The 19,583-nt window shown below is 39.0% G+C and overlaps 1 protein-coding gene across 17 annotated transcripts in view; it reads left to right on the forward strand.

Moving 5' to 3' along the window:
• Positions 1 to 19,583, forward strand: part of LOC140640509 (uncharacterized) — a 56,991-nt gene that overhangs the window by 24,633 nt on the left and 12,775 nt on the right. For 5 of the 17 annotated variants that reach the window (XR_012037277.1, XR_012037284.1, XR_012037276.1 and 2 more), the window contains 3 exons: positions 1,186 to 2,264; positions 3,846 to 3,961; positions 6,729 to 6,922. Coding sequence is in view for 4 of the 17 variants with exons in the window: in XM_072840023.1 (XP_072696124.1) it covers positions 3,846 to 3,961; positions 4,413 to 4,679 (383 nt within the window). In the remaining 13 variants the exon portion in view is untranslated. The other 12 variants (XM_072840023.1, XM_072840034.1, XR_012037286.1 and 9 more) reach the window with 11 other exon arrangements.

The raw sequence follows: 19,583 nt of genomic DNA on the forward strand, positions 1-19,583 counted from the left end.
GAAAAATGGAGTAGAAAGCACAGTTCTCATATCTTCTTACCCTACCCTACAGTTTTCCCTATTATTAACATCTTTCGTTGTTATGGTACATTTATTACAATTGATGAGCCAGTATTGGCACATATTAACTAAAGTCCATTGTGTACATTAGGGCTCACTCTTTGTGTTGAACTTGCAATAGGTTTTGACAAATGTTTAATGACTTACATCCAGCATTACCACATCATATAGAATAGTTTCACTGCCCTTAAAATCCTGCATTCTACCTTCATCTCTCCCTTTCCTTGAGTCCTTGGAAACCACTGATACTTTTTACTGTCTCCATATTCTTGCCTTTTCTAGAATGTTATATAGTTGGAATCTGATACTAGGTAGTCTTTTCAGACTGGCTTCTTTTTTTACTAATTTGTACTTAAGATTCCTCCTGTCTGGGGCACCTGGGTGGCTTGGTCGTTTGGGTCCTTTGGCTCAGGTCATGATCCCAGGTCAGGCTCCCTGCTAAGCAGGGAGCCTGCTTCCCTTCTCCCCCCCCCCCCCACCCCCCGCTCATGCTCTCTCTCACTATCTCTCTCTCTCAAATAAATAAATAAATAAAGTATTTTTTAAGAAGATTCCTCCTATTTTTTCATAGCTTGAAAGCTCCTTTTGTTATCAATAAATAATATTTCATTGTATGGGTGGACCAGTGTGTGACCCATCCACCTATAGAAGGACATCTTGTTTGCTTCTAAGTTGAGGCAATTATTAATAAAGCTGCTATAAACATTGGTGTGCAGGATTCTGTATAGGCCTAAGTTTTCAATTCATACAGGTATGTTTTATGACTTTTTGGAGAGACACAGCATCTGACATGTAGTCTTTCCTCTCCTCCCCCAACCAGTTAGGAATGGCAGATGGCATAGTCAATCTGGAGATCATCCCCAAGTTTGTACTGAAGCCAGTGTTGGTTTGGCAGGGAATTCTAAATCTCCATTTGCCTTAAGAAGGTCACATAAGTATATACCCAAGGCTCAGCTCACTGGTGCCTATCATTCCTATGAACCCTGACCCAAAAAGTTTCCAGCAGGGAAAGGGGACCTCATGCAGAAACTCTAGAGAAAGCTACCAGCAGGGATAAGGGAATACAAGGACAGCACCTTTGAAGACCCCTTATGCCTGGAGGCTATGGTGGTATGTGTCCAGCAGGTGCCTGATGCCCATCCGCTGTGCCCCATGATAGAACCAATTGCTGTACACCATCGTTCGTGGACAGGAACCAGATTGGGTGAAGACAGATGAAGCCAGCACCAAAGAAGAACAGCTCACAGATTTGATTTTATTTTTTTATAATAAATTTATTTTTTATTGGTGTTCAATTTACCAACATACAGAATAACACCCAGTGCTCATCCCGTCAAGTGCCCCCCTCAGTGCCCATCACCCATTCACCCCCACCCCCCACCCTCCTCCCCTTCCACCACCCCTAGTTCGTTTCCCAGAGTTAGGAGTCTTTATGTTCTGTCTCCCTTTCTGATATTTCCCACACATTTCTTCTCCCTTCCCTTATATTCCCTTTCACTATTATTTATATTCCCCAAATGAATGAGAACATACAATGTTTGTCCTTCTCCAGTGGACTTACTTCACTCAGCATAATACCCTCCAGTTCCATCCACGTTGAAGCAAATGGTGGGTATTTGTCTTTTCTAATGGCTGAGGAATATTCCATTGTATACATAAAAGCTCACAGGTTTTAATAGGAGGTGCCAATGTGGTACCTCATTGTCAAGTGGGACAAATGTCATCAAGGACAAAACAAAAGACAAGGCAGGCAAAATACACACCTAGGCTCCTAAAGCCTCTTAATACCATGGGGAAGGAGTTGCTTCCTTCTTGAACACATACTTCATCTTTGGAAATAGAGAGAGGAAAGAGACCTATAGGGATTTGAACTTTGCTCTAAATTAATACTCAACCTGAAATGGATCTAAGAGATTTTAATTCACATGATTTGGTATGGTCCCTTCTGTCTCTTACTACCCACCCCTAATTGGAAAGGAGGTCCTATATCTCTAAAGACAGTTAGGTCCTGAGAAGAAGATGGAGGAGGAAATGAAGGAGAAGGAGAAACTGGCAATCTAAGGGAGAGAGCTTGTTACATTTTCATTCTTTACATGGCTTACATTATATAACATTTTGCAAGGCAGTATAGCAAGATGGGAAGGTGCTCAAAGGTCTGAAGACAAGGAAGGACTTCTCATCCTGAAGGCAATGTAATCCACCAGGTAAGGACTCAGACCTTTAATTCTGTGTGTGTATGTGAATCCCAGCACCCTCGCTTATCTTTTTTTTTTAAAAAGTTTTATTTATTTGAGAGAGAGTGAGCATATGCACATGTGCAAGTGCAGATGGGGGGAGGGGCAGAGGAAGAGAATTTCAAGCTAAGTGCAGAATGGACTGGGAACTCTATCTCATCACCCATAACATCATGACCTAAGCCAAAACCAAGAGTTGGATGCTCAACCGACTGAACCACCCAGGTGCCCTACCCTCACTTATCTCGAGCAAATTGATTAACCGGCTGAGCATCAAATTACTGATCCATAAAATTAAAACAAACAAACAAACAAACCCAACTACTAATGTTTACTTCAGGGGCTGCTTTGGTGTTTAAATAAGAGATGCATTTAAATCGCCAGCATAGGACTTCGCAGCAAGTACTAGTAAGCTCTAAACTTTACACTTTGTACAAGTCATATGGGGTATTTGACCTTAAGTGTTTCATCTGTAGAATGAGGGGATTAGTGCCTCTTTCACAGAGTGGTTGTAAGGATGAAATGAGGTAACTGAATAATGAGTGAGCACATAATATATTCTTGGAACATGTTGGTTTCTTCCCCCCTCAATTTCAATAATACCTGAAATACTGCAACATTGATAATGGGTTCTTATAGCCCGTAAGGATCTATTAAGAAACTAGTTTATTTGCATTTCTTAAATTTCTAGCCTCTTTAATGAGTCAGGTTAACTTTATGAAAGAAGTAGCCATATATTTCATATGCCCTGTGTTTTCCCAGCATGTTTTTCTTTTCTGTTCTTCCCCACCCACAATCTCCCTTCACTTCCTAGGGTCCTCATGTCATCCCTACCCAGACTGACTTCCACAACAGGTTGTGGGGCCCCATAATTCTTTTACTATCGAATCCTTCCCCTCTGCTGCCCAGTGAAGCGTTAGCGGCCTGAGAAATGGATTTCTCTTGGGTACATAATTAGTGATAATGAGCTAATTAGTGTGTCATTGCTTCTTCCAAGGTGTTCCATTTTAACAGGATACTCTGGTAGATTTTGTGCTTTATCCCAAAGGATTTTTTTTTTTTACAGTTCTGATGTCACTCTTGAGTGCTAATAATGAAATATTTTGAGGTTAGACACTCTTCGGGGGCCCCTCATATCACATTCAGAGCTGTCTACTGTGCCAACACATACTCTCCCCTGATTGGTATAAACACTGGTATCCTAGAGACCTGAGAATGTTAACATCCCCATTTTACAGAGTGCCAAGAGGCGGCACGGGGCACTGCAAGCATAAGCCAAATAAGGAAATTTATTAGGTGGAAGTAATTTTACTGATCTAGAGATAAAATTCTGCCCTCCAACCATTACTGGAGTATACATTTTATATTGGAAACCTAAGAACATTATAAAATCCCCTTTAAAGTAGACATTTCACAATATACATTCTTACAAAAGTCAAGCTTTGTGCAATGGTTGTGTCCGCCCTAAATTTGGGATGTGAAAACATCTCAGATCTGTGGTGTTCCTACTGGGTTTTTATGCTTATCATCTTTGTTCTTTCCATGAAATAGAGGTGCCATTACCATCACCTCTTACACAGAGAAGAAGAAAACACCCTGCCCCTTTTGGCTCTCATCCAGAAAGGCAGGCTTGCTCCTCCCATCCCATCCCATCAGGCCATAAAATGGTGAGTTGCACCATCTCTTTCTGATGAATTACTAACACTGTGTTTTTAGAGGAAACTTTAAGAAGGTTAGCTCTTGCCTAGAATATTTGAAGACTCCCTTCTTAAGCATGAATTTCTTTACTTACCAATATTTGTTGAGCTTGTCTGTTTACTGGGCACTCTGCCAGAAACTGCAGTGAATACAGGGAATCATTTCTTCCCTGAATGGCTCTTAACAACTACTAGAAAGGCAAGGTGCCCACAAGGTAGCGGCAACTACCTCTGACACTAGGGGTTCGCCCACCACAGCCCGTGGCCCAAATCTGGCTCCAGGCCAGAAAGCTGAGAAAGGTTATCTGTATTTTTAAGGGATTGTCAAAAGCAAAGAAAAAATAAGGACAGAGAAGAATATGTGACAGTCTTTTTAAGTGGCCCACAGAGCCTAAGATATTTGCCATTTGGCCCTTTGCAGACAGAGTTTGCCAACCCCTGCTCTACACAGTCCTGGGTGTTACTAATAGGATACAGTCCTTCTCCAGAGGCAAGTATGAGAGAACATTCTCATGGTCCCCATGTACACACCCATTACCCAACCTCCTTTCTGATGTGTTTCCAAGGGTCACATATGTTTCTTTATATCTTGAGAGAGAATTTCAGTTTGCCCCAGCTCTGTCTCCTAGTGCAGAAGGGCATTGCAGCAAGAACAGGTATAACAACCTTGACCAGTGGTTGTGTCTAAAGCACAGAAATGAGGTGCAGGCATGCTTTTCAAGGTTTGGGGGAGAAGGTAAATGTCCAGTGTGATCCCTCTAGACCCTGAGAAGCAAGAGCCCAATGTATCGGAGCTGTTAGCCATCAACTCTCCGTTGCCAGATCAGCCACCTTCTAGGCACTGGGTTTCTGCACCCACACTCCAGCATGGACTGGGAATTCCTGCTGTCTCGCCTCCTAGTGTGATTCCCACCTCAAAAGTGGGAAGGCTTCTATTCACACCAGAGATCCTATATTCATCCAAACCTCGTTGCCTCAGAATATTGGCTTGCAGAGGGTTTTTTTTTTTTTTAACATTTTATTTATTTATTCATGAGAGACACACAGAAAGAGAGCGAGGCAGAGATACAGGCAGAGGGAGCAGCAGGCTCCCCACAAGGACGCCTGGGTGGCTTAGCAGTTGAGCGTCTGCCTTCGGCTCAGGGCATGATCCCAGGGGCCGGGATTGGCTTGCAAAAGGTTTTAAATTTAAATGCATTTTCAATGCTTAAAAACCAGAAGATATCACAAAGGTCTGCCTGCCAGAGCTCTAACGCACTGCGCTGATTCATGACTGCGGCAATTAAGAAACCATGGGCTTTCCAAATGCCACGCTACCACTGCGTCTTGAACTGAGAGTCTTGAGTGGTGCTACTTAGCATCTTAATGGGCCTACCTTACTTGTGTTTTGAGACCTCACTGGTCCCCATGGATGTTTGAGTTTGTAACTCCTGTTTTCCATCCTCAAGATGCAAAAGATCTACTTTGTACCCATTAGGATGGCTGCTGCCAAAAACAAAATCCCAAAAAGGAAATAACAAGTCTTGGTGAGGATGTGGATAAAATGGAACACTTGTGTGCTGCTGGAGGGAAGGTAAAGTGGTGTGGCCACTCTGGAATAGTATGGCGGTTCCCCACCTCTGGGCATGTACCCAGAAGAATTGCAAGAGGATTCCAGTGGATATTTATACAATCATATCCATAACAGATTATCCACAGTAGCCAAAAGATGGGAGCAGGCCAAATGTCCACTGACAGATGAATGGCTAAACAAAATGTGGTCTATACATACAAGGGAGTAATACTCAGCCTTCGAAAGGAAGTAATCCTGGCACATGTTCCAACATGGATGAACCTTAAAGACATATGCTGAGTGAAATAAACCAATCACAGAAAACCCCACAGATACTGTATGATCCCACTTCCATGAAGTACCCAGAGTGATCAAATTCATAGAGACAGAAGGTGGAGCGGTAGTTGCCAGGGGCTGGAGGGTGGAGGGAATGGATACATAGTTTCAGTTTTGCAAGATGAAAAAAGTTCTAGAAATGGATGGTGGTGATAGTTGTGCAAAAATATCAACATATCTAGTGCCACTGAACTTTATGCCTAAAAATGGTTAAGATGTGGTGTGTATTTTACCACAACTTTCCAAAATACAAAAGATGCTCTCAGGATTTGTATCTCTGTCCTGAAAAGCAATGGATCTGCACCTAGACTATGTCCCTTACTGGTCATATGGTACCAGGCCACACGTTCTCTCAATTTAAAAAAATCTAGTATCTACATTCACGGATTGTTTGTGAGAAATAAATGAGTATCTATTACACAGCCATCAAAAAGAATGAAATCTTGCCATTCGCAACGATACGGATGGAACTAGAGGTTATTATGCGAAGCGAAATTAAGTCCATCAGAGAAAGACAAATAGCATGTGATTTCCTTCATATGTGGAGTTTTAGCAACAAGACAAATGAACATAGGAGAAGGGAGGAAAAAATAAAGCAAGACAAAATCAGAGGGAAGCAAACCATAAGAGACTCTTAATTCTAGGGAACAAACTGAGGGTGGCTGGAGGGGAGTGGGGAGGAGGGATGAGGTCACTGGGTGACAGGCATTAAGGAGGGCACGTGATGTCATGAGCAACTGGGGTTGTATGCAACTGATGAATCGCTGCATTCTACCCCTGAAACTAATAATATTGTATATGTTAACTTAATTGAATTAAAAAAAAAGATTTTATTTATTTATTTGACAGAGAGACTGAAAGCACAAGCAGGGGATGCAGCAGAGGGAGAGGGAGAAGCAGATTCTCTGCTGAGCAGGGAGCCCAACCAGGGGCTCTATCCCAGGAACCCAGCATCATGATTTACGCTGAAGGCAGATGCTTAACTGACTGACCCACTGAGGTGCCCCCAAATTGAATTTAAATAAAGAATTTTTAAAAAAGAATTAAGTGAGTATCTGTTGTGATTTGTAAATCATCAGCCACATTCCAGGTGGGGGATAATGTCCCATGAGTGCTACCTGTCAGTGTAATATTTGCATGGAGTTGTAGTCACTTCCGACAGGAATAAAGGAGGAGGCTTTTATGAAGGACATAGCATGGGAGCGGAGTTTCAAAGAATGGGCAGAATTTGAAAAGGTGCAAATACATGAGAACATCTGGAGCAGAGGAGGAGGCGTACATAAAAGGCCTGAAGTGTACAAGTAAGTGGTGTATTTGAGCAAAGAATCAGGTTTGACAGGAGAGTAGAGTGGAAAATAAACAACAGCAAGGGGTCATATTATGGAGAGTCTTAAATGCTTGCCTAAGAAATTTGATTTTCATTCAGTAGACAATTGGAAAATACCATGGTTTTAAGAAGAAGGCTTACTGAAGCTTTGCAAGTACTACTGCAGAGGTATACAGAATATATTGAAATACAGATAGATTGGAATGAGAGAGACCAGTTAAAAGGCTACAGAAATCTTCAAGCCATGAGTTTCAGGGCTACGCTAAGATGACAGCAGAGGAAATTAAAAGAAGAAAACAGGGGCACTTGGGTGGTGCAGTTAGCTAAGCATCTGATCTGACTCCTGATTTCACCTCAGGTCATGATCTCAGGGTTTGTGAGATCAAGCCCGGTACTGGGTGTGGAGTCTGATGATGACTCTCTCTCTCTCTTCCTCTGTCCCTCACCCCCGCTCTGAACAAAGAAAAGAAAAAATTAAAAAAAAAAAAAAGAAGACGATACAAATCCTGATGTCAGACTGGTAAGAAAGTCTTTTAACTTGTTACTACCTTACAGTGATGGAAGGCTCACGGTAAGGGTGGGCCTCTTGGAGGATGTTTCCAAGAGGAGAACTAGATAACCAGTCCACACCTTGAGTCCAGGTGTTTACAGTATGCATCCTTCTGCCTCTTGGATATATTGTCATTGAAATGTTCTCCAGATACTTTGAGTTGAACTTAAAACCCACTCATTCTTTAGTTTTCTGATTCTTAAAGAAATAACATTTGTGCTTTTTTCCCCCCTCAAATGGGTAAAATATATTCTTTGTTGAACATTTGTGAAAATCATCACAGTGCAAAAAAACAAAACAAGGGGCCCTGGATGGTTTAGTCAGTTAAGCATTGAACTCTTGATTTGGGCTTAGTCAGAATCTCAAGGTCCTGGGGTCGAACCCTCCATTGGGCTCCGAGCTCAGCAGGGAGTCTGCTTAAGGATTCTCTTCCTGGGGTACCAGTGGTTGAGTGTCTGACTTTGGCTCAAGTCGTGATCTGGGGGTCCTGGGATCGAGACCCGCATTGGGCTCCCCACAGGGAGCCTGCTTCTCCCTCTGTCTATGTCTCTGCCTCTCTCTCTCTGTCTCTCATGAATAAATAAAATCTTTTTTAAAAATCAGCATTTAAAAAAAAAAGGACTCTCTTCCTCTGCTCTTCCCTTTCCTGCCCCTGTTCCCTCTCTCTCTCAAATAAATAAATCTTTAGAACAAAACATAACCAAACCAAACTTAGTCTTCATCCTACCCTCAAAATATTTTTGACAAATATATTTGGTAGATATATTTCTAGTCTTTTTATATACTTTTTTTTTTTTTTTTAAAGAGAGAGAGAGAGCCAGGAGAGGGGCAGAGGGAGAAAGAGAATTATAATCAGGCTCCATGCCTGGCAAGGAGTTGGACGTGGGGCTCTATCTCACAAACCTAAGATCATGATCTGAGCCGAAATCAAGACTTGGACTCTGAACCGACTGAGCCACCCAGGCGCCCCTACAAGATTAGCTTTTTGAGTAAAAAGAAATTAACATTGAACTCTACATACTATTTTTAAACTCTTTATTTTGGTGACCTAGCATTATTACAAAATAATACATCAAGACTGTTTTCCCCATAGCCTCATGGTTAAACATTAACCATGTAATCTAGAGTAAATCAATCTCCTAATTCTATTTTCTTCACTCTGAAATGGGTATGCTAATACTTAGCTCACTGCATTGTCATAAGGCAGTGATGCTTAAACTGTTGCATATTGGAATCGTCAGGTGAGCTTTTTAATATCTCAAACCGCAGATCACGCCCCAGAATTTTGGGGGTAGGAGCTAGACATCAATAATTTCTAAGTCTCTCCACGTATTTCCAATTTATAGCAAAGCTAAGGAATCAGATTTCAAGGTTTAAACGAGACAACATATCTAAAGCACCTCGGAGGTAGAAGGCACTCAATAAATAAGAATCTCTCTCATTTACCAAACGTCTACTGCACTAGCATTCTGTATTCATTACGTCCTTAAACTCATATCCCTGTGATGTTTCATTATCCCAACTTCACAAAGCAGGAAACCCCCAATGATTAAGGACCTCGCTCGATGCCCATAGCTCATAATTAAGGAGCTGTGATTCAAACCCAGGTCTGCCAGACTGAAGTTCCCACCTTTCCGTCACATTGCATTAGGCTACAGAACTTTTTCCCTCTTTTTTTCTTCCTTGCTTTCCAATCCTATCTGAACCAGTTTATCATAATGCTTTTCAAACTGATTCGGTTGTATATAAAGGAATATTAAATCTCTCTGCTGTGGGGTTTCTACCCATATCTTCGGGATCCCTGGGTGGCGCAGCGGTTTGGCGCCTGCCTTTGGCCCAGGGCGCGATCCTGGAGACCCGGGATCGAATCCCACGTCGGGCTCCCGGTGCATGGAGCCTGCTTCTCCCTCTGCCTGTGTCTCTGCCTCTCTCTCTCTCACTGTGTGCCTAGCATAAATAAATAAAAAAAAAAATTAAAAAAAAAAAAAAAAAAAAAAAAAGATCTACCCATATCTTCTTTAATGTTACTAATTTCCATTTTGAGCCAAAGAAATTAAGGGTTAATTTGTGTGGCAGAAGCAGACCGTGAATGTCTATTTGATATTGTAATGTTACTTGAGTTTAAAATGTGGGTTTTAATCCCTTTACTGATAGGCCTGTTAACTATGAACAGATTAGAAGTGGTTATACACATGGATTCACTTGAGGCCCTATTCTTTTAAGTATCTTTTAAGAATGTAACATTTGCTATATGAGAATTTGTATTGGCTTAAAGCAAACTAATCACCACCACTAGAGAATTAAGCACACATGTATACACATTTTATATATGTACATAATTGTTTTGAAACAGACAAAATTCCTGGCGACGCCATGATTATAATAAGGCCCACAATCATGACTCTGCTCTAACGTCTTGTTCAAGTAGAGTTTCCATCTGTGGGTACTTAGGAATCGTGTCAATTTTTATCATATAGTAAGACACAGTCAAATTATTTCCATAACTTTGGAAGTTACTCATTCCACATTTTCCTTATTATTTATTGGCATTTGAGGCAATTTTATTGCTCTGACCAAATGTCTATGCCTTGATAGCAAAAACATTTGCTTTCTTCTCTTCTTACTGATATTTTTGGAAGAACAAATTGACAACTCTCATGAATGATTCTGAGTTAGCCGGAGAGCATCTGCTGCAGGATGGCTCTTCCCTCAATTTCACTGAGGGCCTAATTTCATCATTTTAAAAGCAAAAGTATCACCTGATCTGAGGTGACAATAAAAGGAGTCCACATTCAAAGTCTTGAGCGCTCACACCCATAAAACCTTAACACTCTAACAAGTAGCTGGTAGATGCCAGAAAGTGCTATGTATACGAATAAGTCATGTCCATAAATATGACTCCTGAATGGACCTTTCTTACATTCACTTATTTAATTTGGGTCTTGACATTTATCTTTAAAATTCTGATATCCAGGGTGGGTTCTATTTTCAAAAAGTTTAAGTTAGGGGGAGAGACAGTCACAATCATGGCATTTGATAATACTTTCCTGTTAAAATTGGTAAAAGAAGTCTTCTTCAAAGCAATTATCACCCCTTGTCATCCCTTTACTTCATTAGTAAAGACACAAGGGTTTATTTCTTCATTGTTCACAGTGTTGCTTTTCTTATTCCAATTTCTAGCATGCCTTCAATGGCCAGTTTATGCTACATGTTTACTTTATTGATTGATTTTTTTAAAAGAGTTATCTATCATTAAATATCTTTGGGAATATGTTCAAAAAATGTTAACATACTGGGCTTAATAAAATTACAACAGGCAACATAAGCCAGATTGAGAAATGTCTTGCCAAATAGTATTTCTCGGCAAGCCATTTGGAGAGACTTTAAGTAGTTGATACCTTGATCAAAAATATAATTTTTCCCTTCTCCCTTTTCTTAACACCAGTGTTCTTATATACATATTAATTCCTATATGGCTAACAGTTCTAAAGTATTCCTGGCATTTGTATGCAATCTTAAAGGAATTGAGAAGTTCTCAGGGACAGGATTTTTCTTTAGAAAACTAATTTGGAATTCTGTTAAAACCGTAGGGTTCCAAAACCAAACTAAGGAGGAGAGGGGAGAGATAATTCTCTTAGTGACAAACCCAGTATTTTCTGAGTTTTCCCTTAGGAGAAAAATACATTTGAGTGGCTGCTGACCACTCACTCAGCCATTGTGACCACCCAAAAAGAAAATCCCTGCCTGCGGTAAGTAACAGGGTGGGTATTGTTTTTGGCAGAAATACATTTGGATAGGGTGGCCAGGGAATGCCTGTGTGGTAGTAGATTTAAAAACCAAATTCTGAAGCAAGAAAAGGAGCAAACGATGTGAAATGTGGAGGGGATGGAGAACTTTCTGTGCAAGGTGGAGAGCCCATAAAAAGGACCCTGAGGAAAGAGCTCCTTTGAGGAACTGGAAGTTCCTGAATGTGTCTGAAATGAAATGGTAAAGAAAAGAGGGCCACAGGAAAGAATTACAACAGATCAGAGGGGGTCTTGTAAACATAGTAAAGAGTTCAAATTTTACTTTATTTATTGAGTAGACCTTTAAGCAGAACAGTGATATGATTTAACTTCAATTTTTAAAAGATTATCCTAGGGGCTCAACCAGTTTCTTGACTTGCCCAGCCCATGTTCTGAGGACACTTGCCAGAGAGAAGAGGTGTGGACACCTTCAGCACCATTCGTTATGTGACCCAAGACCAAGACCTACTACGTACTTCTACTTTAAGGACTATCCAAATGAGCAGTCCTGCTCCACCAAATCTGTATGCTCTGAGGACCAGCCCTTCACTCATCCTGGCCTGGCCAGCTCATGGAGCAGGCGTCTCCAGGATGGGGTATTTCATACTTAGTTTTGGGATACCATCTTCCTTTTCTTCCCTCTAGGAGACAGGAGATTTCAGGGACTTGGCCAGGCAGAGTTTCTTGACCTTGGCACTATGGACATTTTTTTTAAAAGATTTTATTTCTTTATTTATGATAGACATAGAGAGACAGAGAGGCAGAGACACAGGCAGAGGGAGAAGCAGGCTCCATGCTGGGAGCCCGACACGGGCCTTGATCCTGGGACCCCGGATCACAACCTGAGCTAAAAGCAGATGCTCAACCATGGAGCCACCCAGGTGACCCCTACTGACATACTGGACCAGGTAAGTCTTTGTTGTGGGGAGCTGTTCATCAATTGTAGAAAACTTCACAGCATTCTTGGCCTTTATCTTCTTGACACCCATAGCACACAACCCTGTCCCCCAGTTACAACATCCCAAAATGTCTCTAGATACTGCTAAATGTCCCCTGATGGACAAAATTAGTGCAGTTGAGAACTGCAGGGCTGGAAGACAACGGTATGACTGTTTGTCACAATTTACAGCTTTATACGGTTGCCTCTACACTGATAAATTCTCATTTGGGAGAGAAAAGAGGAAGCTCTCTTGGAGAATGGAAGTCTGAGATCGGGGTACGAGCCTGGTTAGATTCTGGGGAGATCTCTTTCTGATTTGCAGATAGCTCGCGTCTTGCTGTGTCCTCATGTGGTGGAAAGAGTGTGAGCTTTGGTATCTCTTCCTGTCTTCATGAGAGCCCTAGTTCTCCATCCATCACCTCATTTCAGCTTGATCACCTCTTTAAAGATCCAATCTGCATCACATAGGGAGCTAGGGCTTCCATGTGTGAATTTTGGAGTGACATAATTCCACCCACAGCAATACTTAAACAAGATTTAAGAAAAAAAAATCTCTACCTAAACCCAACAACTACATTATATACAACAAACAGTTTCAAATTAAAATCAGTAACAAGACAGGGATTTCTGCTATTATCACTATTCTTCAACATATTTTGAAGATAGATAAGGCTAGAAAAATAAAAGAACAGTTTAATATGGAGAATGGAAAGATAATACTATCTTCATTTCCAGTTGGTATGATTAATGTACTTAGAACATACAAGATATCCTGCTAAATATCTATTAGTACTAGTAAGAAGATTTATTAATGTGGCTGGCCACATACAAAATTGATAGCTTTTCTTTCTCCCAATATTATGCAATTAGAAGTTAAAATAGGAAATAATCCATTTATAAGCACTATAAAAAATGAATTACCCAAAATAAATCTAGGAAGACAGGGATTGGATCTAAATGAAGCAAATGATAACATTTTATTGAAGGACATAAAACAAGGTCTGAAATTGGAGAGACAGTCCTTCCTACATTAATACATTAAGTTTATTGCAGTTCTGATCAGAATGATAACACAGTATTTTTTCTAGCTGGTCAAAATAAGTTTAAAAATCACATAGAAAATGAATGTATAATAATTTTCCATTTTAAAAAATGACATTAAAGGTGGACTTCCTCTATCAGATATTAAAAGTACTATAAATCTACTGTAATCAAAGCACTACATGGTAACACAATAATAGACAATAGTTAATTGATATAAAATGAAATCTAAAATGAACATAGTAAATTATAATGCTGACATTTTTATTTCATAGAAAAAATGTTTTTCTCTGTTAAATGATATCTGAAGGAATATAAAAGTCTCCTACAATGGCTAAAGATAGAAGTGTAAAAAAATTACAAGACAAAAATATCAGAAGAAAAATTAAGAGACTTTTTTTAAACCTTGGGATGGAGAGAAAGCAAGACAGTCAAGTCTAGAAAACATACCAAAAAATGGTAGATTTGGTTACATGAGATTAAGAGGTTTCTGCCCAAGGAAAATGAAGCTGTTGCCATTGTCCAGATGGGAGGAAAGAGTAGTCACATTGGTGGTGGCAGTGGGGATTGAGAAAAAAAGTTCTTACTACTATGTTAAGGTGGCAATAACAGAATTCCTAGATAGACTGGATATGGCTCTGAAAGTAGGAAAAGAGTCAAATGAGATTCAAGTTGTGTGAGATCACTCTTAAGAAAAGAAATATAAAATTACTCACAGTAAATTAGATACAAAAGTGAGTATTTCTTTAGAATGAGAAAAGAAGCCACAACAAATTACAAATTTTAAAAAGCTGCCAAATACTATAAACATTACTAAATCCAAAAAATAAAAAAGACATACTATTTTTAATCAATCAACTGCTAGGAACATTTTGGCAGTAAACTCTTTGATATTGCCTTTTCTATGATAATGCTTTTATCAGATTATTTTGTAGATAAAGAAAAGGAAAATAATTCAGTCTTTGTTGTAGTATGATTGATCAACTTTGGTCTTATTATTGAGAACTGGAATATATGAAACACCTGATGTCACATATAGCTATACTTACTATTTGGAGTACAGCTTTAACCTTGCAGTCTATATAAAAAATTCTGGGAAATTCTATTTCATGCAATTTTCATCTAAACAAAATATGGATTGTTTATAATGGAATATGTTGCATTATTGAGTATTTGTGGCAAAGGATAACTTCTGTTTTGACAAGGCAATTTTATGTATCAAATGTTCCAATATTTAGGTAAGTGGATGCTCTAATGTTTAGCTAGGTAAACACTAGATATTACATACCTGATGATTGGAAAAATTTTTTACGGCCTAACTTCTGGTTCCCCAAATTTCAAATATTATTTATCCTCTCTATAGTTTTTCCTCTCCTCCTCTTCCCATCTCAGTGAGATAGGTCATGCTCATAATGCAAGATAACCATAGGTCCTAAACCTTAGTGACACAAAGCTGGCTAAGTCAGCATGGGCAGTGGTTAGGAACTTTCCTAAAGCTCCCCCATGTGAGAACATCTAGCAAGAACTCAACACATGTAGGAGTGTCTCTGGATCAAAGAAGGTTATCTCACTGAATCCAATCTAAATATATTCATAAAACAATTTCTTCATAGCCAGATCTCAAAAGTGCTTATGGCAGCAACATGAGGGAATGTGATAAAGAGGAAGTCAGAGAAAAAAAAAAGCATTGTAATTAATTGTAGTTAAAATAAGCTACTTTGGCAAATATACATGAATATGTGACATGTAAACACATTTAGGTCCTAGGGTCTTGGAAAAGGCTCCTACAAAAGAAGGATACTCTAACCTAAGCTTTATTCATTCTTGGTAAATTCCCTTCTACTTCACAAGAATCATATATGATTTCCAGGTTTCCAGTTGCAATAACACAAGTGAATCCCTTGTGTAAAGACATTGCCTTGTTGAAGTTTATGCCATTTACCTAGAAAATCAGGTGGTTGGGTAGCACCAGGAAGGGGAATCCTGCCACAACTGGCTGCCTGGCTCAGGAAGCTTTTCCCCATGGGTCAGAGAGTCTCTTCTCTATGCAGAGAGGCACCAAACAGCCTGGCCTAGGGAAACTTTTTCCATCCCTTTAGGTGGCACCATCCTGGACCTTTGGGAACCCCACTAGTGTAAGATAAAACAAGCAGATGAAAATAGTACAAGAGCTCTGAGAATTAAATTGTCACTAGCACCACCATAGAATAATTGGTTGCTAAAATACAACCTTTAAAGAGGACCCAGATTCTTCTAAAATAATAGCCAAAGTGTCCAGCATATAATTTTTAAAAAATCATCAGTTATTTACCAAGAACCAGGAAGATCACAACTCAGATGAAAAAGGACAATAACCAAGATACATTAAATATTGGAATTACCCAGCAAGGATTTTTTTTAAGTTAGCTCAATGTCCAGTGTGGGCTTGAACTCAGAACCCTGAGATTAAGAGTTGCGTGCTCTACTGACTGAGCAAGCCAGGTGCCCCATCCAAGAGGGATTTTAAAGCAGCCATATTAATACTTCAGTAAGCAATTACGAATTCTGTTGAAACAAGTGAAATAATTAAAAAATCACAGGAGAAAAACAGCCATTACAAAAAGAATGATGTAGAAAATACAGGACTGAAAATACCACAGTAGAAATAAAAATTTGCTTGATGGCTCAATAGTAGAGTAGAAATGGCAGAGACAGAATTAGTGAACTTGAGGACAGATCAACAGAATTTACCTAATTTGAACAGTAGAGAAAAAATAGACCAAAAAAAAAGTGAACAGAGACTCTGAGAAAATGGAGCAATAATAAACAAATGAAAATCCAGCAACTCTGTTATTGGAATCTTAGATTGGAGAGAAGACAGTGGGCTGAAGAAATAGTGGTTGAGAACTTTCCAAACTTGGTTTGAAAAAAAATAGCAAAAAAGGAGTGGGGGGAAAGCCCTTAAACTATAGAATTAAGAAACTGAGCAAACTCCAAATATGATAAATTCAAAGAACTCCATGCCAAGCCATAATATTATATTTGTGAAAACTAAAGACATGGAAAAAATCTGGAAAGCAAACAGAGAGAACTAACAGTTTAGCTACAGGGAGCATCACTCTGAATATCAGTGGATTTCTTATCTGAAACCATGGTAGCCAGAAGGATGTGCCACAACATTTTTCAAGTGCTGAAAGAAAACAGTTGTAAATATCAAATTTTACAACCGGCAAAATTATCCCTTAGGAATGAAGATGCAATAAAAACCTTGCCAGATGAAGGAAAACAAAGAATTTGTTGCTAGCACACCTACCCTTCAAGATCACTAAAGAATTTTATTCAAAAATAAAGAAAGTAATAAAAGAATCCATTTTGAGCATCAGGGATTAAAAAGAAAAACCAATGGAAAGATCAGAAATATGAATACATGCCATAGATTGTCCTTCTCCTCAAGAGTTTCGTAAGTCATATTTGATGATTAAAACAAACTGTGACCCTCTCCTATACTCAAGACAATGCTGTGCAGAAGTGAGGAAGGTAAAGGGAACTGAATGGAAGAAAGGATTCCACATTTCACTTAAAGTAATAAAATGTTGATACCAGTAAAATGTTGTATGTCATACATATATTTTATAACATCCAGAACAACCTCTATGAAAACTATACAAACAGATATACTGGGAAAAAACAGTATACATAAATCAAGATAGAAGGCTAAAAAATGTTTAGGAAGCCAGGAAAAGAGAGACAGAGGATCAGGAACCAGAGGAAATTAATAAAAGGTAGACTTAAGTTCTAATATATTAATAATTCCCTTTAAATATAAATGGTCTAAATACAAAAATTAAAAGTACATCAAAAAACACAAGCCAACTATATGCTGTTTACAAGAAACTCACTTAAAATTCAACAACATGGGCTGGAAGTGAGAGGATGGATAAACAGACCACGCAAATACTAATTTTTTAAAAAGCAGGAGTGGTTATATTACTATTAGATAAAGTAGACTTCAGAACAAGGAGTATCATTAGAGACAAAGGCACATTACATAGTGATAAGAGGATTGACCCACCAGAAAGACAAAACAATCCTAATGTGTTTTCACCAAACACCGGAGCCTCAATAACACAAGCGGCAGAAATCACTATAGCTAAAAAGTAAAATAGGCAAATTCACAATTATTGTTTGGTTTTTAAAACTCCCTCTTATCAAGCAATAGAATTAATAGACAGGTAATCAAGGACATAGAAGATCTGAAAAACATGACAACATAACCAACAAAAAATTGATACACAGAACACTACCCAATAAGAGCAGAATAGGCATTTTTTATGCATCCAGAAAACATTTACCAAGTATATCATATCTTAGGCCATAAAACAAACTTTAATATGTTTAAAATAATTGAAACCATGCAAAATAGGTTCTCTGACCATAATGAAATCAACTAATAACAGACAGACAGGAGGAAAATCTCCAAACACTTGGAAATTTAGCAACACAATTCTAAATAATGTATCAAAGAAAAGTCTCCAAGAAAGTTTTAAAATACATAGAAGTAAATGACACTGAAAATACATTATATTAAAATACATGGGATGCAGCTAAAGCAGTGCTGAGAGGGATGTTTATTGCACTAAATGCTTACATTAGAAAAGAGGAAAGGACTCAAACCAGTATTATAAATTCCTATCTCAAGAATATACCAGAAAAAGAGCAAACTAAGCCCAAAGCAAGCAAAGAAAATACAGACCAGACCATTCTCAATTCCTTCACTTCTTGTGTTACCAAGCCTATATTCCATTGTCTAGCATTATAATTATTCCTTTGCAATTGTCATTAATTACTTGCCTATCTCCTTTACTTTTGTACATAGCCAGAAAATTTTTTTTCTTCACATTTGTTCACAAGATTTCAATATAACTAGAGAACATCACAGCCCTATTGACCAAAGTCATTTCAAATCCATTATCATACTTGACAATGACAAACCTATCCCAATTTTCTGGGGAATCTACTTTCCCACTATTTCAGCAGGTGATTTCAAATCACCAACATCCCCTTCCTCTCCCTAGTACTAAGTGAATAACTTCTCAGCATATTTATTTTTATTTATTTATTTATTTTTTAAATTTTATTTTTTTATTTATTTATGATAGTCACAGAGAGAGAGAGAGAGAGGCAGAGACATGGCAGAGGGAGAAGCAGGCTCCATGCACCAGGAGCCCGATGTGGGATTCGATCCCTGGTCTCCAGGATCGCACCCTGGGCCAAAGGCAGGCGCCAAACCGCTGCACCATCCAGGGATCCCCTCAGCATATTTAATACAAAAATAGTTCTACTCTAATAAGAACTGCCTCATCCTTCACTCAGAGAGCCCAACACTCTACTTGTAACTATACACACATATTGGCCTCCCTTGTACTTAAAAAAGAAAATTCACTGCTCCTGTCTTAGCTCAACTTCTCCTTTAAAAAATCAAAAAGAGGAATTTTTACTGCCATTTTTGTTCTTTCTTGACTGCATTAATTTCTCCTGGAACCCTCCCATCCAAACTAAAGCATTCTTTAAGATGGCCCATTGGAACAAACAAACAAACAAAGCAAGCCAACAAAACTTTTCCTTTGACCCCACATCCTGTCCCAGCTAATACCTATTTTTCACTTTGCCTCTGTAGAAAAATAAAGCATTGTCTATATATTCACTGCCTCCACTACCTTGGCTCCCATTTTCTCCTCAAATCACCCTAACTGGGTATTTCTCTTGACTTCTCTAATAAAATGGGCCTTATCTCACCAATGACCTCATCTGGCTAAAGCTAATGTTCACTTCTCTGAGATCATCCTACTGGAGCTCTTAACATTTTGACACCATGCGCTATTCCCTCCTTATTGATACATATTCCTCACTTGGTGTCCATTCCTCACGTGGTGTTCTCTCATTTCTGGCTGCTTCATCTCAAACCCTCTATACTTCTTCGCCCAGACCTCTAAATGTTTTGGTGACCCAGGACTCTCTCTTTGACTCTCCTTCCACCTCTGTGATCTCATCTGGGTAATTTCAGTAGTCCCAGGGCTTTAAA

This window comes from Canis lupus, chromosome 1, assembly GCF_048164855.1.
Source record: "Canis lupus baileyi chromosome 1, mCanLup2.hap1, whole genome shotgun sequence".
In the NCBI taxonomy this organism is placed as follows: Eukaryota; Metazoa; Chordata; class Mammalia; order Carnivora; family Canidae; genus Canis; species Canis lupus.